This window comes from Calidris pugnax, unplaced genomic scaffold, assembly GCF_001431845.1.
Source record: "Calidris pugnax isolate Ruff unplaced genomic scaffold, ASM143184v1 scaffold188, whole genome shotgun sequence".
NCBI classification, from domain to species: Eukaryota; Metazoa; Chordata; class Aves; order Charadriiformes; family Scolopacidae; genus Calidris; species Calidris pugnax.
In genome coordinates, this window is record NW_015091257.1 from 10,887,661 (window position 1) to 10,913,920 (window position 26,260).

The 26,260-nt window shown below is 38.2% G+C and overlaps 1 protein-coding gene across 2 annotated transcripts in view; it reads left to right on the plus strand.

Annotated features, from left to right (window-relative positions):
- Window positions 1–22,578, plus strand: part of FRMPD4 (FERM and PDZ domain containing 4) — a 319,824-nt gene extending 297,246 nt beyond the window's left edge. Inside the window, exons 6-17 of one of the 2 annotated variants that reach the window (XM_014960410.1) lie at window positions 1,774–1,878; window positions 3,043–3,150; window positions 6,326–6,457; window positions 8,555–8,674; window positions 9,425–9,561; window positions 10,716–10,842; window positions 13,216–13,305; window positions 13,890–14,072; window positions 15,654–15,792; window positions 16,391–17,452; window positions 17,784–19,055; window positions 20,218–22,578. In XM_014960410.1, the coding sequence (XP_014815896.1) occupies window positions 1,774–1,878; window positions 3,043–3,150; window positions 6,326–6,457; window positions 8,555–8,674; window positions 9,425–9,561; window positions 10,716–10,842; window positions 13,216–13,305; window positions 13,890–14,072; window positions 15,654–15,792; window positions 16,391–17,452; window positions 17,784–19,055; window positions 20,218–21,569 (4,827 nt within the window). In that variant the 3' untranslated portion in view covers window positions 21,570–22,578. Of the gene's footprint in view, window positions 1–1,773; window positions 1,879–3,042; window positions 3,151–6,325; window positions 6,458–8,554; window positions 8,675–9,424; window positions 9,562–10,715; window positions 10,843–13,215; window positions 13,306–13,889; window positions 14,073–15,653; window positions 15,793–16,390; window positions 17,453–17,783; window positions 19,056–20,212 lie in introns of both variants that reach the window. The other variant, XM_014960411.1, reaches the window with a different exon arrangement.
- The last annotated feature ends 3,682 nt before the right edge of the window (window positions 22,579–26,260 follow it).

A 26,260-nucleotide genomic window follows, 5' to 3' on the forward strand; every position in this document is an offset into this window, starting at 1 on the left:
ATTAACGTTGGTGGTTTTTTAAAGTTTTTTCCTTCCTTTCTTTTCGGTGGTTGTTTCAAATCTTTTGGGTGATCTTCTGCATTTTTCCACATTTGGGAAGCTGAGGTTGGTTTGATCGTGGGGTTGAATTTTCTGTCATATACTGTTACAAGTTAAAGAGTTATATGGTCATAGCTGCTAGAGAAGGGGTAAGAAAGAATTAACGGTAAAAATGAAGAAGCATTCATTTTTATTTCTTCGTTCTATTTTGTGCTCCAGGAATTACCAAATGGCTCTGATATTTCCTGGGAGAATGTTGCATCTTTTATTCCTTGTTCACTGGTTGATGCTGAGCCTATGGTAATAGTTAGGATGTTTTCGATGTGATAATACATCAGTGGCATACAGAAATGAGCTAAAGACCTCTTTCTGCCAGTTTCTAGAAACAAGGCTTTGTGATATCACAAAAAAACCAAAACAAAACAAACTCACCAAAAACCAAAACAAACCCCTAAACAAAACCCACCCCTTTTCAAGCAGTTTCAACAGAGATCAAGGGCAAAAAGAGCACATGGACTTGGACTACTCCATCCTCCTTGCAGATTGTTAGTCGAGTCAAGATTTGAGTGATGGCGACAAGACTTTCTGTGTTTACAAGGACTGCTGTCATGCCACGTTGATAATAGGAAGTTATTTCAGGATCATTATCACTAATGCCTACACTAATTTCTCACAGGCAAAGCAACATGAATTAGTCTTTTCAGTATCCAGAACCAATAAGGCCACTTCTCAGGAGTTAGAATAAGATGTTAATTCACATTTCACTGAAACTAATGGACCAAAACCTGGCCCAGAGGAGCCCAGTGATTTCCAGCCAAAGCCGGAATTTCTTCCATTGCCCATTACCATGGTTATGGAGTTAGGCAGTGCCAGAAGCTCTGTGTTTGTAACTGACCTGAGAATAAAACTGCCTTGTTTCTGCTTCTTAAAATGGAAATGCTGTTGACTGTGAATATTTAATTTGTTACTAAAAATGGATTCTTAGTCAAACTTCTCAAATGGAGACAGAATTTTTTTCCAGGGACTGAACACTTGATCACAGGTGAATGTAGTAGGTAAAAGTCAGTTAGGTCCCAGAAGAAAATTATGAATTTTTCTGGACTTTTAATCCATGAAGTCCCCAAAAGTGTCTCATTTCTTGTAGCCAAGCCTTTCATGGGCCTGTGTAGGGGATACATTCAGGGAAACCTGCTAGCCTGCAGGTGCCTTTTGGTGGCTCTAATCTGTGCTTTGAAGTGGGCTAATACAGTGAGACACCACTGTACTTGGAGAGCTCCGATACTTTTCCTTGGAAAAGTTGTGTGTGTATCTATAGCTGGTGGAGTATAGATCATTCAAATTTTTTCCGTTCAGCATTTGAAGGAAGGGTCATTGGCTCATCACTGGTCAGTGTCCATTCACGAAAACAAGTTTGGTTGACAGCAGTCGTTATGGAAGCATTACAAGGAATTTATATGTACACCGAGAGCCCTTCTCATCGCTCCAGTCTGACACTGGGATAGCTTTCAGTATGTGCAGTATGCATCAGTGATCCTTTAAGCATATATGCATATGTATTACCTCGGGACGCATTATGGTTTGACTGTATTTCCATTCTTCGGTGACTGGTTTGCAAAGTGTTGCTGTATATGTGGAGCTCCCAGTGTGGGAGAAACAGGGGAAATAGCTGAAAAAGGAAAGATAGGTTTTAACTTGAAATTATGTGATATAGCTTGTCATCATTTTTCCTTCCAGTCTCCTAAATCAGCTTTTATTAGTGCTGCAAAAAAGGCAAGATTGAAGTCCAATCCTGTCAAAGTGCGCTTCTCGGAAGAAGTAATTATCAATGGCCAGGTGTCGGTGAGTATTCAACTATTTAACCGCATGACGACTGAGCATTTCATCCAAAGGTATGCCTCAAGGCTGGAAAGTGAAGGAATTATATGGTAGGAACAACAGTGAGAGGCTTGTGAAAGGAAGGGTTTTCCCATTTCAGAAGTTTTTAAAAGATCCATTTTTAAAGTCCATTGGGCCCGTGATATTGTGAAAAATGTGTCCCTTTTTAAAATAAGATTAAAATGCTAGTGAATGCATTTTGTGGTGATAGCATATATATGTCTTCCTTTATAGTCTTGATATTGCTTGCTAGTGTTTTTTTCAGGGCAATTTTGTAACAGGAAAACTCATAGACTCAAGAGAAGTAGCATGTCAAGAAAATAAATTAAGATTACCTTACAGACCTCTTTCAAATTTGTTTTATCTACTTGAACTTCTTGTTTCTGGCCCTCAGGCAAAGTCAGTCTCCCTTTGAGAGACATGGAACTCCTCCTTAAATGTGGCTGCCTGGCTCATTTTCATAATTTGCCAGAACATCGTTCCACACTGATGTCTTTATCCAACTGTCCTCCAAATCTAAGTTGATACTGCATTTTTTCAAAAGCAATTTTTCCTTTTTTTTAAAAAGAAAAGCCTTGTTTCCCTTCCTTTTTCCTGTTTATTTTACTATCCTTGTTACAAATCATCACAGTTAAGTAGCAATATTATACGTTATTCTTCTTAAATGATGACAGATGCTAGCATTGAATATCCAGCTATAAAGAGAATGTACAACATCTTGATTGTAATTCTTACTAATGAATCTGCAGTTCCCATTTTGTAGATTGAAGACACTATATAGCTCGTTATATTCAGAGAAAGAATAGTCTATTTTTCTGTTTTATCAAAAATATTTCAACTTTAGAGGTAGCATTTATTTAGAGAAATAGTATTTAGGGAAAGCAAATACACCAAGCCAGACATAAAATGTATGTGAACAGTCATATTTTTCCTGGAAAGAGACCTATAGAGTGCAGCTGTAATGAGCATAGCTGGACATTGGCAGGGCATTGCTAATTCTGCTTTCAATTTGAGCCAACGCACTCCTTTTTAGATGTTACCTTTCCATCTGAAGGATATCTTTCTTTGTAGAACAATGCTTAGATTTCCTGTGTTACATGTAATCTGATTCACTAATTTGCTTGGCAGGAAACAGTTAAGGACAATTCACTTCTTTTCATGCCAAATGTTCTGAAGGTGTATCTTGAAAATGGACAAACCAAATCTTTCCGGTTTGACTGCAGCACTTCAATAAAGGTAGGCTAGATATACCTTGGTATGCAATGCCAAGAATGCTAGTTACCTTTTTCCAAGACCTTCAATAATTATAATTTACCTGGAATGCTTTAAGAATAAAATTACTAGTGTGTTCAGTTGGGGCTGGACTCATAGTTCAGAAATAATGAGGTTTTGGTCCATTTTTCTGCTGCTCAAAACATATTGTATTGTCAATGAAGAAGAAGTAGAAGTGATCATTTTAATGTGCCTGGTGTGCAATTAAAATTAGGTGGTCCTATCATTTTGGTATGCTGCCAAATACTAGCATGGTTTATCAGCAAAAGTCAGGAGCTAAGGAGATTAAGATGTTGGTTGCTAATTGAATATCATCTAGCTTGTCATCCAGTGAACTTGGGATGGGATATTGTAGGGTTACGCTGGGGATAAATTGCTCGTCTCAGTGTAATTCCCTCTATGCTTTCCATAACACATTTCACATAGAGAAATAAAGGGGTGAAGCCCTGGCACGCAGCTGAGGCTGCTGGGGAGTGTCTGTGACACTGTTCCATGTAGCTTCTTGGACCAGAGGTGTTGTCGGTGTCTGTCTGTGAGTGGTGTGGAGCAGCGTGGTAAGCAGAATGACTGGCATTGTTGGGCATGCTCCTAGTCTCTCAAGCATTTTTTGTTTGGGTGAGCTAGTTTTAACAGAAATTGGTTTCCAAATCTAGTTCACCTCATGGTAGCATGCCTGCTTGGGACACTGAGACAAGAGAGATGCAAGGGTGGGAATGATCAGTGAAGGCTGGGTGAGGATGCAATTTTCAGCAGCACTGGCCAGCTTTTGCTGGCTTTAAGGGATTATAAAGCTATGCATATTTGAAGAAAGACTGCTGTTCTGCTCACTGTGAGTCAGTGGTGTGCTCAATCAGAAGAGCAAGAAGAGTGATTTACTAAGGTAAACAAGAGGAATTTTGCTGCAGTCTGAAGGCAGATATTGAAGTTACACTTAAAAATTTGCTTCAATATCTGTTTGTAGTCCATACTTATAACTTAGGCATAAATTGAGTGCAGGTAATGGATACAAGCCTCCACTCTATAGCCATGGGATACTGAATTCCTTCAGTACATTCGAGAATTTGCTTGGGTGAAGAATTAGGAGACATGCTTCATGCAACTAGTTAGGCCTCCATACCCTTCTAAGGCCCACAAGCCCACTTTCCAGTATTGTCTTTTATGAGCATAAAAACAACCAACCTGTTCCAGGATATTTTGCCTCTGAAGATGAGTGTTTGGCCATTGCATTACATTAGTTTTCAGTAGTTCTTTCATGGGTATGTCATGTACTTTAAGACCATATATCTAATCTGAAGCCCACGTGGGCCCAGCAATGTAGCTATATTGATGTTGTAAGCCTGCGTTGACCTTAGTCATTCTGACTTTTTGTAGGAATAATTCCCTTTGCATCTAATTCGGGCAATTATATATTATGTAGCCTGCAAAGCTATGTATTACATATTCATGTATGTGTGTGTATATTCCTCATTGTGGATGGCTGGGTGTGGATTGCTGCTGCTTTTCTTAAACTGAGGTGAAATACATGTGCCCCAGTTGATTCAAGGCAAATGCAGGTTTTTTCTGCCCCAGCATTCCAGTAACTCACTGCTTAACAACGAGGGTGCAGTGCCTTCCCAGCACCTTACCTGCACTCCTTGCTTGCCTTATTGCTGGGAGGCAGCACCTAGGCTGACACTAAGTTATCAGAGGTAAGGACAGGCTAGCAAAAATTTTTGCTTGATAATTCAATGCCTATGTGCTTTAGCATCATATTTTAAAAGGCCTAAGACAGGTAGTGGAAAACAGTGTCATTATTACTTCCTCTTAAAGACTTATATTTAGTATTATGACTCTTCATGTTACTGTTATACCCCTTGTATTTGACCATAGTTTAGTATAAATAAAAGTATAAATAAAAAAAATAGTATAAATAAAAGTAGATTTAATGTGTAAGCAATAAATTCCCCATTTGTCAGAACAGTATAATATTAGCATCCATTATTTAGAGTGGTTGCTTGCAATCCGTTAATACTGTCTTATATTATTTACATTTTACAGAGTTGTTCTCATCCTCCTACATACATTTTTCATCCTTCCACAAATTTGGTGTTGATTTTCCATAAACACGCTGTAATTGATCAATTAATCTTCCTAAATTATGTTAAAACATGTGGATTACAATTTGTCCTTAGTGAGTCCTATCCATCTGGATACTTATGTATATGTAAAAATCTTTTGGATGGATAGAAATGTTTTAATCTTTTCACCAGCAGATCGTGAAACTATTTTTAAATGATAGGTTATTAAGTTTGGTTTTTTCCTACTACATTCACTGAAGCAAAAGATACCTTGCCAGCTGATATTAATACTCTGCATGTATTTACAAAGAGTTATATGAAATTAAAGTAGGGATTGGTTGAACGGTTTTGTGAGGAGGTGTGTTTAGCTGTTATTTTAGAAACAATTGTTCTCAAATTAATTACCCTTAGACATAATCCAATGTGAAAAAAAAAAAAAAATCTCTGAAAATGGGTTTTATACTATAAATTAAGATGGTACCTGAATTTAGAGCTATTGTTCTGCAAAAGTATCATCATCGTTGACTTTTCTGTCAGAATTTAAAACTGAGGAATGTCCATTAAACACAAGTATCAAGAACTGGACTTCAAAAAACCCTCTTGCCATAAGAACAAATAAAGGCCATTCATTTATTTTTTTTTGTTGAATATATATGTGGTTGGTACATATTTGGTTTGTACTGCTTGGGGACCCTGCCCTAGCAGTAAGTGAAGAGCAGCAAGACCATGTCTCCTTTGCTGATGGAGAGGTTTTATTTCCAGGGAAACAGAGAGATATGATTTAAGGCCCATACAAGTATAATTTGCATGTTAAACTGCACAGACATTCCCCATTCACAGCAATTCCATGTATATATTTTTCACGTGCATGTCTGATACCATATCAGAGATGTGCTGCTCTCTTGCTGGGTGAATGAGTGTGAGGTGCAGTATACTCGTGCAGAACAGGCACAAAACATCCTCCAGTTTAACATCTAGGCTTCCACCCTCTACTGGGTACATGCAAGGTGTATGGCAGTGAAGAACCAGGTCCCAAGCATTTCATGAATTTAAGCATATTTTATAAATTCTTTGTTAATTAGGATGTCATCTTAACACTCCAAGAAAAGCTTTCCATCAAGTGTATTGAACACTTTTCCCTGATGCTGGAGCAGAGAGTTGAAGGATCTGGAACAAGACTCCTTTTGCTACATGAACAGGAGACTTTAACTCAGGTTTGTGTAATGATATGTGAAAACAGATATTAATGGGACTGGTTAATCAGTAAATTGTTCATCTTTTTAATTACTCAAGTGAGTTAATTGCAAGATTTATAGTTCGATACAGTCTATCAAATAGCAGCAGTATTTAGATGTGGTTGTAAGAATCAAGTTCTCACAGAAAACAATTATTTTTTCTGTTATATAGGCATCATATTTCATTGCTTCATTGGGCCATTAAAAAGTATTAAGAGGTTCATTAAAGATCAGACTGAAAACTAGACAATATTTATCAAAGCTTTTTTCATATTGTATGTGGCCCAGCTAATAAATGTTCTCAACCGCCGGGAAATTGATGCTAACAGTTCTGAGAACCACAGTCTGCTCAAATTCCTTTAAAAACCTTATTTTGATCTTTGGTTCTTATCTGACTAAATCTGATTAAATCTGTATCTGGGTGACAGGAAATAATACTCTTTCGGATGAAGCCAAGTTTGGCTTGTTTACAGAACGATACATTATGTCACTTCAGTGATGATGAATTGCGACCTAGAAAATGCTGATGTGACTTTCTTCCTTAGATCAGGGAGGTATGACTAGAGGTAAAGTTGCTTCACTGTTCCCAGAAGAGGACTCTGATTTTAACTTCTTATCATTTTGCCAAACTGTGTAGCCTGAAATTTTCCATATTTCTGTGTTTCAGGAGAACATCAGTACTTTTAAAATCTCACCTAAATCTGAAAAAAAAAAAAAAAGAGAAATAGCTTTTTAGATGACATTTAACTTAAATGCCAGAATTCCCTTGATCATATAACTAGAGTCATTGTAATGATATGAAGGAGTTTAGTTTACCAGCTAACAGTCTTCCTGGCATTTTTGAACCTTTAAGCACTTGACTTTGCCATGTTAACATTCTTTTCTTGTGGGCATAAGTTACCAAATGAATGCACAATATCCAGAAATACTCAGTACTGGCTCTCCTAGCCTAGCTGTCTGTCTTTGAAGTAATTGGTAAAATTCCCATTGAAATCAGAAGGATCAGAATAAACCAACATATTGAGCTTTCGGAAATCCCATCCAGAGCTTTTATTTATAAATACAGAGTATGCCTAGATTCTTAGGAATGAGGTCAGAGACAATTAGAGATAAACATACATTTTGAAATTTATTAGGGCAAGACAGGGACTTCATTGGAAATTTTTAAAAGTATAGTTTTATCAATTAAAGATGTTGATTATAAAGTACACTAAGTCTCTAACTGCATTAGCCTAATTAAATAAACTACATAAAGTACATTAATTCTGAGGGTTTCTTCTTTGAAGTTCCTGTAAAATCAGCAGTACTTTAATTTACCATTGTAATGTTGCTGCTGACCATGACTTACAATGGTGTTATTGGATTGTTACCCTTTCATCCAATTATTCATTAGCTATGTGGTGATCCCCCATGAATATACCCAGATTACAGTGTTACATGCTTAACAAAGTTTTGCTGACCAACAAGCAAAGTGGTCTTTTTAGTTTTTAATGTATTGGGAGAGATTTGTCTTGGCTGGAAGTCAAAGGGTAGGTTTCTTAATCCAGAACAACCCAGGAAAATTCAAAATACCTAATTTCTTACAAATTGTCTAGTGGATTAAAACAAGGAAGAGAAAGTGAGAATAATAGCTGCTAAGGTATACTTCATCTCTATTCTCAGTCTGAAAAATAAAATGTGACCCCTCCCTGAAAACCTTCTAGCCCTTCTCATTTTTGAATATTTTGATCCTGCTGTAGTACATCTCAGTTTTTATTTCACTTGGGTGGTTTTCATTAAGGTCTGTTTTCTTTCTCCTTTCACTCTGGTTTTGAATGAGTGAATTCTGTTTCTTTGAAGTTGAGTTGTATTGGGCAGTCATGCCTATATGAGTCCAAAAGTCTTCCCAAAAGATTATATAGATGATGTTCTTATGTGAAGAACTTAATAAGGAGCCCGTGGCAAAGCTCTTTGTTGGATAGAATTATTTTTCTTGCTACCACGTGGCTCTGGAGCAGTGTCACAGTGCCCAAGACAACAGACTGCGTTGCATGACCAGAGTTGCCAAGCTCTAATATATTTATTGCACTGTCCTAGGTGACCCAGAGGCCAAGTTCGCATAAGATGAGATGTCTTTTCAGGATTAGCTTTGTCCCAAAGGATCCCATTGATCTTTTAAGAAGAGATCCAGTTGCTTTTGAATATCTCTATGTACAGGTAAGTGAAAGCATGGCCATTGTTAGCGTAAAGGAAAACACAAAGATAGGTGCACTCTGTATATATAGATTTATATAACACATTTATTATATATATATTTATATCTTCACATAGAGAAGTGTTGCTGCAGTAAATCCTGGTTTTTATTTCTGCAGCATAAAGCAAATGAATGCACTTGGGGAATGCGCAAATCTTTATCATCTACAAAGTCCTCTTCCTTCATAAGTCTCTCCAAATAGTAATGCTTTGATATCTTTCCAAAATATATTTGGCTTTAGAAAAGAGTGAAGCTGAAGTAATTGCTAATACTTATTTCTGGTACTGTAATACCAGACAGAAATGATGTCTGAAAAGGAACTTCCAGTAAAATGGATGAGAAAACTGATGTACAAGCAATGTGGTTCTCCTGGGTGTCTCACCTGCTATTGTGAGTCCAGATACACTGGTACTATCCAGCACTCTTTGTGAAAGAGGATTACTGTTCTCCCGAGGAAGGATGAAAAGAGCTTAGATCAAAATGCTCATGCGTTCTGCTCTTTGGCAGAAGTCCTTGTGTTCTGAAGAAGTGCCCATACTCTGGTGAATATCTGACACCTCTAAAAGCAACAATCCTACCTTCAGCATGGTCGTGGTTCTGAGTTCAGGATTACTCTTTATGCAATGTTAATTTAAAAAAAAAAAAAAAGAATATAATTTATTTTTAGTGCAAGATTTTTGAACTTAATGCTCCCTCTACTGGTTCTTTGGCAGAGCTGTAACGATGTGGTTCAGGAAAGATTTGGACCAGAACTGAAATACGACATTGCCCTGCGGTTGGCTGCATTACAAATGTATATTGCAACTGTGACCACCAAGCAAACTCAGAAAATCTCCCTCAAATATATAGAGTAAGTTGAGAATGCAGTGTATTCTTTAAAAGTGAAACATTAGGACTAACTCGTAGATTCTTTAAAGTTGTCTCTTTAGTATGGGTAATGCGTGCACCAATTTTACATACATTCATTGTTGCTGAAATTGATTCAGTGTGTTAAAAGTTGTACGTGTGGACCTTTTAGTCCATTTACCTTTTGGCACATGAAGTAGCCTATAAATGTAAATAAGATTAACTCATTTGCTTTCAATGATTTAACGGTAAGACCTAGGTTTATATGGTCTGAATAGTAAGATTCAGATGGTTTCCTGGTTCTGAAGACTGTAGGCTCTTAGATTCTACTTATAAGCTTTCTTAGATAGAGAAGTGTCCCAGTAAACACCTGTTTTATGTTAGACAACATGCATATGTAACTGCAGACAAAAAGAAAATTTCCAAAATGCAACTATGTGTACATCTGCTTGGATCTAAAAAAAACCAAACCAAAACAGAAAAAACACAGCAAAACCCAAACCCAAGTCGTTGCTTAGTTTACTTGCAGAATGGAAATAATAACTGTTGCACACTCAATCCTGTAGACTTTATCCACCTTACTGATGATCATGTTATATTGTATCTTATTAATGAATCAGCAGAAATAATTCTTTACAAGTGAAGAGTCAGTCTTCTATCAAAAGGGATACTTCAAGCAGAAAGAAAATCTGGTAAAAGGAGGGGGACGTTGTTTTTGAGGGGGAAAAAGGCCCCATAAAATATAAGTGACAAAGTCAATGGTTGGCTGGTTTGCACGTTCAAAAAAAAAGCCTAGAAAATAAAGTTAAATCTGGTATTATGTTGTTAACTCTTGTGATTTTAATTCTAGAATGGTATTTGCCTATGTAATTAAGTGGTGTTTAACGATACAGCATAGACTTTAAACATAAAAACCTAGAACTTCTTTTCTCAATGGCATGATGGAAGGGAGAGAAGAGAGATTATATATGATTTTAAAACATTTTTTTCATAAGTAATATATAGTTTCAATATAGAAAATAATGTTTTATTGCAAAACTCTGGACTTGATCAACTCGCCTGTTTTCAGATGTTCATTCCCCTGGCATCATAGTCACCGGTCTTTAGATAAATAATCATCACAGGAATGTGAAATTAAATATATGCCTTTTATTGCAGAAAAGAATGGGGATTAGAGACTTTTCTTCCATCTGCTGTGCTGCAAAGCATGAAAGAAAAGAACATAAAGAAAGCACTTTCACACCTTGTCAAAGCAAATCAAAACCTAGTTCCTCCGGGTAAAAAGGTACTACATTTGCATCTTAATGGAAAATATGTTTTAAAGAACGGAAAGGGTGGCGTGCATGGGAAACATTTAAAATTTATCATTTGGAGAAACACCTAGCCATTATATTTTCAGAGATACAACTTGTGGTACTCAGTACAACATAGCCACGAACAATTAAAAATTATTAATTATACCCCAACTAAACTATCTTCTTATCTTGAGAGTGCCAGAAAACTGGTTATTAATACTTCATTTATGATAAAGATATATATTTTTAACTCATTTATTGCTTCCTGTTAATGGCAGACTTGTTAGGAAAGTTATTGTTCTCTCTCTGATGCTCTCATCTGAACCACATTAACCTATGGACCTGACATAAATGCTGTTTTTCAGGATTGTTTTCCGTTGTGCTGTAGATAGAGACTTTTCTCTGGCCATGATCTAACTGGACAGATAATGTCCCTTACAGTAAATGGCCCTCCTTGCTGTTCTAAGATGCTTTGCTTAGCACTAAGCTTTCACTTCAGCTGGAAAAAACATGTAGAAGACAATGTCTCTGAGAAGCGCCTTTGTTACATGCATACAGCTGAGGCTGGTTTTAGACACCATAATAAGGTTTCTTTATGCAAGTCATCTAGTCTCTCTTTGTAGTCAATGGAGAGAAATAGGCACTTCTAGGCAGCGATTCATCCCATCCCACATTAGGAACCAAAAATAGGTCAGATGACTTATGTCCTAGAAATGCCTGTTCCTCTCCATGGACTATGAAAAGAACCTAAGAGTGACTCGTTGAGATAAAAAATGAGTTGATCCTGCTCCATGACACTTTGTTTCTGAACAAAAGAGCCCCAAAACAGCTGGTGCCTGAGCTCAGATTCCTTGTGATGAGCAGAAATCCTGTTTCGAGGTTTCAGTTCACATCATGGCTGTGAACGTAGGTGTATGTGTTTGACCTGGAACGTTCAGTGAGAAAGGCCACCTCTTTGATGGAAGCCCTGCATGTCTCCTGTACTGCTGAGGCTAAAGCTGAATAATGCCGATTACTTATTGTTTATCCTGGTAGTGTAAGTTTGGGTTTGTTCTGGGAGCCATCACTGCTGCAGGCATTGCAGGTGATGACAGTGCCATACAATATCAGTTCCTGGTTAGAAGAGAGGTTGCAACAATCCCTTCCTGCAGCAAGCAGACTCGGTTGGTTTTGCTTCATTCTTTTCTAATTTGATTTTTGGAAATATGTTTTGTATCCACCTGCTTTTTTAGCAGTTAGGTCTCAGAAACAAAGTGTCTGAGCTCATCATCACCTTCTGTCTCATCTGTAGGTACTAACGCAGGAACTGATTTCCTTCTAGGGTCTTCTCTCCCTCCATGTGAAGGGAAGTCTATCATTCTCGGGTGTCTCCTGTTTTTTACAGCCCCTGTACATTTCTCCACCAACTGAGTACCTAGTGAAGGGAAGGGGAAAGCATTCCCACTAGTTGGTCTGCTACAGATTCATTTCCTCCTTGGTGTCTAGAAAAACCTTAGGATGGAGGCTCTTAAAATGCTGCTCAAGATCAAATGAGATTTTGAATCAGAAATCTAGTGGCTGAAATGAGCATGGCAAATGAGATGAGCTTGTTTTATCTTATCTTTTAAAAGTTCAGATATAAGGATTTACACCAGGGAGGTATAAGGTTTGGGTCCACACTATTTGGGTGAAATGAACTGTTGCTTGTTTCCATTCAGTCTTATAAAATATTTCCAAGTTGTCTCTTTTTAAGTAGGTAGTTTATGCTTGGAGGAGAAAATAGGAGATAAATTATGACATGCATTGCATGATATGGTCATATGTATTGGTGTACTGTATTTAGCTTTCAGATTTATTCCCTACTAAATATAGTGGAAGAGTTTAATTTTAAAAAGTAGGAATTACTGTAATGAGGTGGAATAATTTGCCATATGCCACAAGTACCTAGCAAAATGTAATACTCAGAGCTGACAAAAGCAAATTCTTTGTTCTCTTTCTCTGTATAGGTACATAAATGTTTAAGAACTGATGGTGATTATGAATGGAAAGCTGCTGTCTACCCTTGAAATCCCTCAATGAACAGATGTTTAATCTGAGTGGTTTAACGTTTTCCCTTCATTGGAGCAGTTACGATGTTCTTGCAGTGCTCTAATCTGCCCCTACCCAAGTCCTGAGAGCATTTTAACTAAACGAGCAAGATCTTAATTTTAAGAATGAAACTGTTTCTCATCTGAAACCCAAGCATCTAATGATTTAATTTCAGGCTCTGAAGAGCTGTTATCACAGTCCATTCTCCTTAGACTGCACAAATACATTTTCTTTCTAAATTTTGGTAATGTGATGATTTCCACCACTACCTCTTACCCCTTCTTCTCCTTCCTCAGCTGTCTGCTCTGCAAGCCAAGGTGCATTATCTGAAGTTCCTCAGTGATCTACGATTATATGGAGGACGTGTTTTCAAGGCAACACTAGTGGTAATATTTCTCTTGAAATAGTCTCTCTTCTCTTGAGTTTTTATCCAAACATCTTTTTGCAAAAGCTGGACCATATAATTTTCTTCAGAAGTTTAGGTTTTATTCATACACTTAAAAAATAATTGTTAAATTGAAACAAATGACTTTCTTCTACTTTTGAAAATAACATTCTCAGTATAATTTGAATTTTTGCTGGGGATTTGGAGATAGGTTAGCACCCTTTTGGCAAATAACACCATCCAATTAACTGTAGAATACTAGTACTATTAGTCTGAAAAGCTCTTGATGACAAAAATTTTCTTTTAACAGAAGCAGATTCATCCATCTATCTGTCTTTCCCTCTTATTATCCATTTAAAAACTATAGTACAGTGAATATCCAGGAGCAGATTCTTTTACTTTTAGTTCTTAATTATGAATCAAGTATGCTCTTCTGTATTGTATTTTCTTAGAAAAACATAACAATCTTTAATGTAGAAGCGCCATGCAAATGTAGCTCCATGGAAGTGAAAGAAGGCAGTGGCGATTTCTGTCACTACGATGTTTTTTTTATTTATTTTTACTTTATTTCTTTTTCTGCTAAAGCAGGGAGAAAAGCGTTCAGAAGTGACTTTGTTAGTAGGGCCACGGTACGGAATCAGTCATGTGATAAACACCAAAACAAACCTGGTGGCTCTCCTGGCAGACTTCAGCCACGTGAACAGGATTGAGATGTTTACAGAAGACGAAAGCAGTGTTAGAGTTGAACTGCATGTCTTAGATGTGAAAGTAAGTTTGCTGTTGACTTATGTTGATATAATATTTGGCTATTTGATCAAACTGTACTGTTCTGAATATTTTCATGACAATAATGTTCTAAGGGTGCGTTTTTAGCTTTTTTTTTTTGGTCAGAGTGCATGTAGAGCAAACCTTGAGGGGGGCTATGTGCAGCAGACTGGTGCTTTGCAGCACTTGTATTCTATTCTCATTTTTATCTTGGCTGACCCCAGGCAAAACACTTTGGTGTTATCTTCCTTGATTTCTGTGGTGTGAAAAGGTGGGGATGAAATTGGCCTTCTTTTGAAGTTTCTTGAGCCCCGAGAAACTCCTCCTAGCGTAACAGAAAATATTATCACTCTTAAGAGAATTGCCAGCTGCATCAGACCTGTGTCCCATTTAATCCATCCAGTGTTCTATCTGCACAGTTCACGGCAAGTAACTGTGCAGCAATTACCAGTGAAATAAATAAACTGTAAAAAGGCAAGGATTTTTTCTTAGCCCTTATAATTCCAGCTCAGTACTTTGCCCTATGTAATAAACTCATGGATGCTTTTCATCTACCTATAGGCATTTAATTTCTCTTGAATCCCAGTTCACACTTTGCATCTGTGGCATCTAGTGGCAATGAGTGGAGTTTCATGTATTATATTGTCCTGGTTCTTCCTGGTGTGTTTTCTATTTGCTTTTGAAGTGAAAGGCTTCATAGATTGTCTAGACCATTAGTCAGGATAACCAGAGATTGAAGGAAGAGTTCTCATTATACCTGATGGTATAAATAAAGCCTAACAGTTCTTTTTGCTTAGCCACCTATACACAAAAAAACCCATAGACAAGGAATATTTTACTAAGCTTTTGCTTTGAATGCTATAGGTTTATTGACCTGCAACTGTTTCCCTATATTTAAAGTACTGAAAAAAACATTGCTGTAAATTGAGCAATCTGGTCTAGTAGGAGGTGTTCCTCCCCTCCCTGGCAGGGGGGTTGGAACTCGATGATCTTTAAGGTCCCTTCCAACCTGAACCATTCTATGATTCTATGATTCTAAATTAATCAAGATGCTCTTTGACAGGAATTTAGGAAAAATGTGCAGGTTGGTGAACACAGCATTTTCATGCCAGTATTTTCTTAATGAATAAACAGTTTGGATTTTTATTTTGGTTTTGGTTCTTTTAAATGTCTTCTCAAACTTGGCCCAAGCAGGCAGTAAAAGTTTAGCTGCCACAAAACTGTTCAGCAGATAAACAGTACTGCACAGCACCTTTTTCAGCAACCTGGGATTTTTATGGAATAATGTATCTATGCAAGAAAAAGTATGGAGCAAGAGTCTTAAAATGGTTAACTTCATCCAGAAAGAGAGCAAAATCAGCTTTTAAAATGTCCGGTTGGACTTCTACCTTACTGCAACTTCAGTCTTTTCTGAATTTGTGACACTGTTTGATATTCTTAATGAGGAAAATAAGTTCTCGTGTGTATTTTTGAATGTGGTGTTTGTGATTGTAATTCCTTTTGCTTCCATGTAGTAGTATTGTCAGCAGGTAAACAGGTTGAGGAGGAACAGCCTTAACCAAGACTTGGTTCTATTCTTCTTAGCCCATTACTCTACTGATGGAGTCATCAGATGCAATGAATCTTGCTTGCCTAACAGCTGGATACTATAGACTGCTGGTTGACTCAAGGCGCTCAATATTTAACATGGCCAACAAGAAAAATACAGGGAGCCGAGAAACAGGTATTAATTGCACAGTATGTTAATGACAGGCCAATGTATAAAGCAGAAGCCAGCTTAAGCCAGTGCACCTCCAGATAAATACAAGGCTATGCCAAAAGAGATCTGATTGCTGGCTCAGACCTAGCACCACAGTATATCAGTTCAGCTTTATAATGTTCTAATATTCAGCCTATGATAGCATCTTAATGGTAAAATAAAACAGGTGATGCATGTCTTTCATACTGTAGTGAAACAGATGCATGTTCCCTGTGAGTGTTATTATTCTATATGCGTATATCTTTTGTAAGAATACATATGGTGTTGGAGAAACCAGCTGGGGATTTGGGTTTGTGTTACTGTTCCTGGAATAGCATTTGTACCTAGCTGAGCTTTAGTTTTGTACTAAAGTACAAAAGTACCAGTTAAATTTTAGGTCATTAATTCAACAGGTATTTAACTTAGAGAAGAGGTGAGTTTAAAAGTACTTTTCTGAAATGTTTGATGGCCCAGCTGTCCTATTTAGAGTGTTTATTGCTCAGCATTAACAAGTTATTGTTTAAAAATTACACGACTTTGCTCTTTGATTTCACAGCATTGATTTTATTTCACCATCCTATAGGAATTGAAAATAGAGGGAAGCATAATCTCCTTGCTTCAGAGTGGAACTGTATACCAAAAACTACCACTTTCCTGGCTGAAGGAGATCAAGAGACTCAAATGTCCTTTGCTGATCCAAAACAGAAGACTATAGATGTTTCTGAAAGTCTGTTATGTCCAAAAGAACACAGACATCTGTACATAGAAAATACTTATAATTCGGGTGGATTTGATCAGCATCTGGCCAAACAAAGTGATCCCACTGAAGCAGAAGAAAGCAGAAATTTTAATCAGCCTTCACTGCTGTCACTCTCAGGTTTGGAATCTAGCAAGAAAGCACAGGAGTCCCCCAGGGGAGCAAAAGTTTCCTTTATATTTGGAGATCACAACTTGGATGGTATCAGTCCTCAGACTCTTGGCTATGAAAGGCTTTTGGATGAAAGTCCAGAAGTACTAGAAAAACAAAGAGCCATTTATATTAGTAATGCCAATGACATTAAAGGTCTGGAGTTGTCACCAGATGCTGAAAGCATTCAGTTTGCTACAAATTCTGTTTACGCAACTATAAACGATGGTAAAATATTTGGAGCTGCCGAAGGGATAGAAGAGCCTTTGCTGCATGATATTTGTTATGCAGAAAACACAGACGATGCCGAAGATGAAGATGAAGTAAGCTGTGAAGAAGACATTATGGTAGGAGAAATCAATAGGCCTGCTCTTCTCAGCCTTTCTGGTTCTAGTGATGACATTATTGATTTGACTTCACTTCCACCTCCAGAAGGTGACGATAATGAAGATGATTTCCTATTGCATACCTTAAACATGGCCATTGCTGCTCCTCCACCTGGATTCAGGGACAGTTCAGATGAGGAAGACTCTCAGAACCAAGCAACGCAGCCTAGAGACAACAAGGAGCAAGCCAGTAATCTAGGCAATGATGACATTCCAGTGTCGCTTATCGATGCTGTCCCTACTAACACAGAGGGGAAGTGTGAGAAGGGGCTAGATGATGCTGTAGTCTCTACACTTCAAGCACTAGAAGCGTTGGCTGCTTCAGAGGAACAGCAGACGAATGACAATTCAGGTTCTTTCACCATAGTTACATTTATTCATTGAAAATCATTCCATCTCATCCATTTTAGCTTTGGAAGTTACTCCATTTCATGAGGGTTGGTCTTTTTTTTTGGTTTTCCTTTTTTTCTTTTTTTTGCCATCATTTTGCATACATCATATTCCATATTATTTAATGGAACTACCATTATGTTACTAAACTACCTGTCCCGGGAACTGTGCAATAAAGTCAGAGTATTCTTACAAAGCATATTTTTGTCTCTAACACACCCCCTTTGCTTGTCACTTATCCAGGTGCTTCAGCTGCTGTCATTTAATTGACTCTTATTTTTTGTGGCTTGCAGGTGTAGCTATCCTGCGAGCATATAGCCCTGAGTCATCTTCAGATTCTGGCAATGAAACAAATTCCTCTGAAATGACTGAAAGCTCTGAACTAGCCGCGGCACAGAAACAGTCAGAAAACACTGCACGTATGTTTTTGACCACAAGTGAAGGCTACCAACCCCTTGTGGAAGAGCAGACTGAGTTTCCCATCACAAAGAATCAGGCTGGAGGGCCAGGCGTGAAGCCCTCGCAGCCTTTGGCTGGTCGTCAGGCTGCAGAGCTACAGTCAAAAGTTGTGCCTTCAAAGCAGATTCTTCATTCAGATAACATGGAAATGGAGCCAGAGACCATGGAAACAAAATCTGTCACTGATTATTTTAGCAAATTGCACATGGGATCCTTGGTATATTCTTGCACTAGTAAAAGGAAAAATAAGATGACAGACAGCGAAGTAAAAGCACCCTCTGATGGCAATGCTACTGTGAAAAAGCAACAGGGAACTAAAAAAGCAGAGACGGATGAAGATCTAAAAGCTAAATTTGGAACTCTTTCAGCAAGAGACAGTCAACGCCTAAGCACTTTTAATGTGGAGAGAACTGCCTTTCGCCAAAGATGGTATGCTGCTGATGATGGGGCAGCAGATAAGCCAAGCCCAGAAACAGTGAACGGGAAGACTTTTCCAAGAGGTCCTGTCATTGGTAAAACAGAAACTGACTGTAAGGATGAAGTGGATCCTGAGGTGGATCGGGATGATACCTCGGGGCTTAGCCAAGGGGAAAACTTTCTGTCAGATATGACTCCTGTGTCTTCAGCCAAAGACCTAAACGACGCAGAAGATACCGATTTATCTGCAGATGACCATCCTTCGAAGCTTCCAGAAGCTGAGCAGAGCGTGGCTAGACTTTGTGAGTATCACTTGGCTAAGCGCATGTCATCTCTGCAAAGTGAAGGCCATTTCTCGCTGCAAAGCTCTCAGTGCTCTTCAGTGGATGCAGGATGCAGCACAGGCAGTAGCACGTGCGCTACCCCTGTTGAATCTCCTCTTTGTACCTCTGATGTTAAGCACATTATCTCTGACCCATCCATGAAGGGCATTGCCTATATTCCAGCAGATGAAAGAGCTGCCATTCTTCCAAACCATGGAACGACATACAAGGACCTGCACCAGCAGCCTGAAGCCGTGTGTCACAGAATGACGGTGCCTGTCGTGCATTCAGCAATTAATGCTGAGCCGCTGTTCGGCACTTTGAGAGAAGGATGTCATCGGATCCCCAAGATAAAAGAAACTACAGGTACAGCAGTAATAAAGCGTTTCTTACATTTGGGGGTTTTTTTAAGCTATGTGTAAAGGTTGAGGACTAGCTGTGGTATTTACATTATCTTTACCTGAAGCTACATCATCAAGCTGTAGCAGGCAGTGGGATTAGACCTTCGGTGTATCTGTTCATTTTGGTTGTATGTGTTGAGATGTTCTTACGAGCTGCTTACAAAGTGCAATTTTTTAAAAAACTTCTCAGTACAGTTGAAAATATTTGGGGGGACACTGATGGAGAGGCCTCTCTTCCACTCTTTGGAAGCCTCATGAAAAGCCATAGTTACTTGAGTTCCGGGATACTTGTTAGATTATAAAATGACTTCACAAGGTATATTAATGTAGGAGAGAAAAAACTGTGATTCATTTATTGTTTATCCTAAATGCTATTTTAGCAGATTTTCAAAACCATGCCAGTATGAATAAAAAGCTCTACATGTAAGGATGAGAAAATGTCACTATCCTATTAAGCATGTATTTACTTCACGATCTGAGAGTAGGTGTTTCCTTAAAGAATAATTTACATACAGAACCATTATCGCATTTTCAAGTTCAAATTTACTGTTATTAAAAAAATGCAGTTTTTCAGAGATAGCATTGGAAAGTCTTTCAGTAGGGTTTTAAATATTTCCCTCTTCCTGGGTGCAACCCACACGTAGCAGTAGTGTGTGCATGCATGAAAATCCTAAAGTGGAACAGACCGGGAGCTAGAATGAGAAATGTTATTTCTCTGCCAAAAAAACCACATAACCAAACCAAAACTACCACAAATGCATTATTCCATACCCTCTCAGGTATAGTTAAGCCATATTTGGGAAGATTTCGGATGTTTTATAGATTATTTTCTTTTCCCTTTTTTTTTACAGTAGTCTTCTGTAGTGGAATGAACACTTTTATAGTTAGTGGAACTATTTCTAAGTCATAATTTGTTGATAAATTTTAAGAGATAGCTTAATGAAATACAAAAGGCCTGAAAAACTAGAAATGCATTTTTTGTGAAATATTTTGAGGAATGGAGACCACTGGGAAATACCCAGAATTCATTTGTCCTGACTGTTAAAGATATTTAAAAATTCAGTCTCTGAATATTTTCAGGGTGATACTTAATTATTCTGTCTGCTCTTCTACTACCCCTAGTGTAGCTTTCACAGAGCCTGAAAAGGGAAGACAAGGAGGCATGCCTACAGCTTTTCCTAGACAGCCTCTAGCTGACTCCATCATGCTATCATCCATGCTATCAGAATCAAAGGTGCCAAGTCAAAATCAAGACTCTTGTGACATTCCCAAAGTAAATCAGGCTTGTGGGGCAACAGTTAGTTTACGGCCATATGACATGATAGGAGGAAGCCTCAGGATGCCGCACAACAGGAAAGTGCTGAGACGCAGCAGCAGCATCATTGGAGGATCTGCAGGCATTGAGGTGCTGTTTGAAAAGAAGGCAGCCGCAGCCAGCTTGAAATGCCTGGACATCACCCGAAGGGACGAACCCAAACCGGAGAGAAGGGTGGAACTCCCCCTGGGAAAAAAGCTGTCAAAGAGTTATTCCCAGAGTTGTGTGTACGTCAGCACTGATAGGAAGGACAGTAAGAGGTGTTCGGGAACAGGCTCCAGTCAGAAGGACTCCAAGCAGTGTCGGACGTTGCCTTTGAGGAAGCTGGACACCAGCGCCTGGAGGTGTCGTGGCCCCTTTAGCTATTGTTTCTTAAGCAGAGGGAACGATGACAATGATGATGAAGATGACGGAGACAGCCATCAGCTCTCATGTCTCTTTGAACCTCAGATCCCGTGTGAGCTCGCAGAACCAGTCGGTGAGTCGTTTTCCAGCGAAAAGGAGCAGAAAGTCTTGGAGTCCCCGAAAGCTGCTGAGCCCCCACACGATGAGGCGGTCAACATGCATGAGAAGAGCAGTGCTGACATCCAAGGTGGCCAAACCGATGTGAATCTCAATGATGTGGCCTTTGATGCACGAATCACGCGCATAAACGCGATGAAAGAGAAGACGTATGCAATGCCTGATGGATTTATTGCAGCACAAAAGGATGCCAATGAGCTACTCTCACTGGTCCGAGCAAGTATGGGCAAGAGAGAAGATTTACATCCAGAAACATATGACCTTAAGCTTTCTAAGTACAAACAACTGTTATCTATGGAATCGAGACAGTTGGGAAGTGCCTGCAGGAAAATGGCCATGGCTGATAAAAGCCCTGAGGAAATGCTTTTAGCTATGACTTCCAGCTTTCAAGTACTCTGTTGCTTAACAGAAGCCTGCATGCGTTTAGTTAAAGTCATGAACTCTGAAACACAGCAGCAGGAAATTATAGCTAAGATAGACGAGGTTGTAATAAACTACATTTGTCTTCTGAAGGCTGCAGAAGCAGTATCAGGCAAGACCTCCAGTGATCCTAGCGTTAAACTCTTGGCTCGACATTCGACTACCATGGCCGCTATTGTAAGCACACTAACACGTTCTCTTAAAATGCTTTTAAACAAATAAAATACGAAAGTCACTTCATAATCTACCTTTGCAAAGCCATACATAAAAAACTTTTATTTACTGTATGTGTATGAACTAATGTAACAAACTCAGCTTTCTCTGTATATTTTGTTATTTTATATAAAATAGGTATGAGATTAAAAAAAAAAAAAGTTAAAGTACTGAACACTGACAAAAGTAATGACCAGATCTGTCCTTCCGTTTGTACAAAAACAAAAGCCAAAAAAACTCTCTCCCCAAGACCAGAAAAACAAACAGAAAAAATCCCATAGAGGAGCAAATTGATGTTTGGCTATTTTTCATATAGTCAAATCTCTGGTTGTATGAAGTGAACTTTTAGAGCCTGTTCTGTCAATGAAGTTGTTTTTTGTTTCATCCAAGTTTTCACTTGGAGAATGCTCCATGTTTAGAAACGAGAAATTAAATCATAATGTATATAACACAATATTTAATGTTTTAAAATTATAATTTTTAAGCATTGAAAATAGCAAAAAGACATTTAAAATCCAAGAGACTATTATAACTTACTAGAGAATATATATATAATAAATGACTCTTTTGTTCATATGGTCTGAATTACCTGATTCTTCTTTTCTAGGAAATTCTGTATTAAAAGAAAAAAAAAAAGTATTGAAAATACCAACTAAAGAGAGTATCTGATGCATTGAACATTAGTGTTGGCATTTCAGATAGTGAAGGTAACTGTGGAAGGCTGAGGACACAGAAACCAGACTGGTGGTGGTAGTCTCTCTGACATGAAAGGTTCATGTCATACTAATCTGACCAGAATGTATAAGGCAGGTCTACGCACTCCTTTCCCTGGTAAATGAGAGAGGGGACTGTCAGGAAATTCCTGTGCTGTTTACTGTTTCATCATATATCTATGGTGCATCGGAACAACATGAACTGCATCTATTTTGTTAAATATTTTATACTTCATATTTTATGATTCTGAATGTTTAACTGTAAATAAGTTAGAAATAAAATTAAGTTTTCAGAATACAATAAATATCTCTGAAATATTTCCAGCTAGAGACAGTTCTTCTCTGAGTGATGACAAAGGCAATTTGTGAATAATCTCTCCCATCTGAACCTTTCTGGAAAATATTTTGTTAGTCTTGTGTTTGAGAGACAGGCAAAGCAAAAGCTCTCAGTTTCACCTGGCAAATAGGTTTTCACAAGAGCATCTGTTAAACTTTCCAGTCACCAAGCAGCAGCAGCCCTTGTGGAAAGTTCAGAAAACCATTCTCCAACCTGGTGTAGGTAATTTTCATTAGTTTCTCGTAGTGTCACATGCAAAGAGTATAACCACTGTCTTTGAAGACTTACCCATTCAGTTGAAGCACATGTGCTGAACTAGAAAGACTAAACCAACAAAATCAAGCTTTTGTCAAGCAAATATTTTCTTGCATAGAATGATGCACCTCACTGTGAAACCCAGACATGCTTTTTCCGGCGACTGCAGAGAAACAACTTCAGAAACATAATACCAGAAGCTTACCTGTTGTCTGTAAGAGGAAAATCTGATTTCCCAGACCAATAGCACGTGGACACACTCTGGAGGGCAGCTCAGAGGTAGGCTGAAGGCTGAATTACATTGGTGGTCGGTGATAACAGTCTGTCCCATGTGGTGGTCCCACTCAGAGCTAACATTCTGGCAGCCCTGGGAGTGGGGCTGTGTGTGCTGCTCATTTGCTGCAAGTACCAGTGAAGTTCTTTCTGTGGTTTTTGAGTATTTCACACTGGGGGAAAAGCTGAATTATTGTATTGGTACATATTCCTTCACTGCTTTGTGAGTTTATGTAAAAATGTCATCAGTTATTTGGAAATACTAAGTTTCAAGAACAGATTTAGGATTGTCACAATGAAGCATCCACATAGATTGTAGGGATGTGGCACTTTCAGGGTTGTTAGTCTAGCCCTTTTTATTCCACTCCATTTCATAAATTGATCTAATTTTATTTCAAAGGTAAGTAGATTTTTGTTGTCCTTACTGTTTAAGAACTTTTCTGATTGTAAACCTGCTCATTTGTTCCCTAAAGTTAACTGTAGTCCTTTTTTGTGGCAATATTTTTTAGGTTTAACTAGTGGTGTTTTTTCCTCTCCTTCATCATATCACTGTGCATCATTTAGAAGAGTCAGGCTCTGTCTTCTCTGTTATCCTTTCATAAGGTAGTTGTAGGCTGCAGTAAAGTTTCCCCTGAGCCTTTTCTTCTCCAGGCTGAGTAAAACGAGTTCCTTCAGTTTTTCCTTGTATATTGTGAGCCCTAGCCCCTGACCAGCATAGTGACCCTCCACTGGGCTCAATGGTGTGACTTCATAAATCACCACCATGTTCCTGTCTCAGTTTTGATAAATAGGATCATCTAACCAAGCTCTCTGAGTTGCCTCTCGGAAGGCAGCTTCTCTTACGCCCAGGATTTCAGATATCCCCATGAGGTACCATGTGAATGTCTTTTTCGTAATCTTTCCACACAGAATTATAGGCAGGCTTTTAAATGCTGCCTTAAGAAGACTGTGCAATGGCAAAGCTGCTGGAAATAATCTGTCTGCAGTGTCCTAGAATCACATGTATTTACAGGGATGTTAGGTTGGTGTCTGACAATCCTTCTTTGTCAGTAAGTATTTTCATCTTCCTTCTAGGCTCCGGGGAGACCTTGATCATAGAATCATAGAATCATTTAGGTTGGAAAAGACCCTTGGAATCATCAAGTCCAACCTATCTCTTTATATCTCTCATATCTATTAGGGTAGATATAAGGAAGCAATTTTTTACGAGGAGGGTGGTGGAACACTGGCACAGGTTGCCCAAAGAGGTGGTAAATGCCCCATCCCTGGAAACATTCAAGGTCAGGTTGGACGGGGCTCTGAGCAACCTGATCTAGTTGCAGATGTTTCTGCTCATTGCAGAGGCCTTTAAAGGTCCCTTCCAACCTAAACTATTCTGTGTTTCTGTGTTTCTATGATTCTGCTTTCCTGTTGAGCTAAAGAGATCCCTGGATGATAACAGAGGTAACTTAGTAATTTTGAAGCATATGACCTTGCACATCAGTTGCTACTGAATTATAACCTATTTCTGTTAATCTTCAGCGTTAAGGTCTCCTAATCTTCCTATGTGGCATCCTGATTGATTCCTGCATTAATTGTATGTCTCAACTTCAAGTCATCATTAAATGTCATCAGTATGTACCTGCTTTTTGCACTAAGTCAGTAAAGACATTCTAAGTAAGGTATCATCATCTGGAATATACTATACTCTTATAAATTTTTATATATATATTGTATCTTTAGTGATTTTTTAACTTCACAAAATGACAGGCATCTTCATGTTGAAGTCCCAGCATTCAGGCTATTTTCGAAAATAAAATTTGGCAAAGTTTGCCCTTTTTGAAATTAAGAAACAAAGCTGCATACCCAAATGTATTTTCCTTCTATTTAATTGAAACTCAATCAATTCACGATCACCAGAAGTACCAGAATGCTCCATGATGTCCTCACTGCCCACCAGAGAGTGAAATACGCTCTCTTACTCTAGCACATTATTTGAAGCTGAGAAATGAACTTCTGATTAACTTTGTCACTTGCACAGTTTATATCTAAGAGACACCCTATGACTGCACTGAAATCCAGTTAAAGTTAGCACTATTTTGTCAGGGATTAATTGGGCTTTATAGGTTATAACTGTAGCGTTGTAGTAGCATGTGTTAAAAGCCAGATCCTCATTGCACTGAGCACTAAACAGGTATAAAGTGAAAATTTTGTTCATGTCACAAGTAGCTGATTGCTGCGCATGTGGCAGTAATATTAACCAGCCTTTATAATTTGCCATTCCAAGCTCAGGAGTAACTGTTCTACACATGTAGTGATGGCAAGCAAAGCAATCCACTGTGCTACTTGAGAAAATCCCTTGTGTGTAACCAGAGCTAGATTTGGCTAAAGCGATGGAGAGCATGAGGCGTTCACCATTTAAGAAAAAACAAACAAAAAAAAATTAATTACATTTTGCTGTAAGTGTTCTCAAGGTGAAATATGAAATTTCCGGTCATTGCTGATGAAATTTGGGGGTCTCATGAAAATTCATGAGACTCAATATGAGAGACTCAATGAGACTTTGAAGCAATGGATTCTGGGGTGAGCAAATTTAGGCTCACAAAGTCTGGGAGCAAATTTATGACTTTGTAAGAAAAAACCCACGGCAAACTAACCTAGCAGTCTGTTGTACTGTGGTAAATGTAAACCTTTCAGTATTGATTTTTAAATGCATTTCTATTCTGAAAAGAGGACTGTGGTATTAATGGTGCATTTTTATGCAATAGGCCCTATTTAGTTGCATTTTAAAGTTAATTTTGTCATTCTGAAAAAGTAATTAATTATTCTCAACCTGCAAAGTTAAGGAAGAGTGAAAAGGAATGTGTTATGTCTCCTGCTCTACTTATAAAGACTTCTAAATTATTTTTTTAATTCTAATTATTTTTTTAATCCGATTGTCCCATCGCACTGTGTTTATGTGGGCCTTACTGCTCATGTTTGGGGGATATTTGCTTTTTATGGTACCTGCACTTGCAACCTTCTTCTTATTCTCAGCACATTATATTTAACATAGGTTACCTAGAGCTACTTCATGTTTTCTCAACTGCCAACCAAGTTATTTTTTGATCATTTAATCTTCATCAGTGTCTTATTTCAAGGTA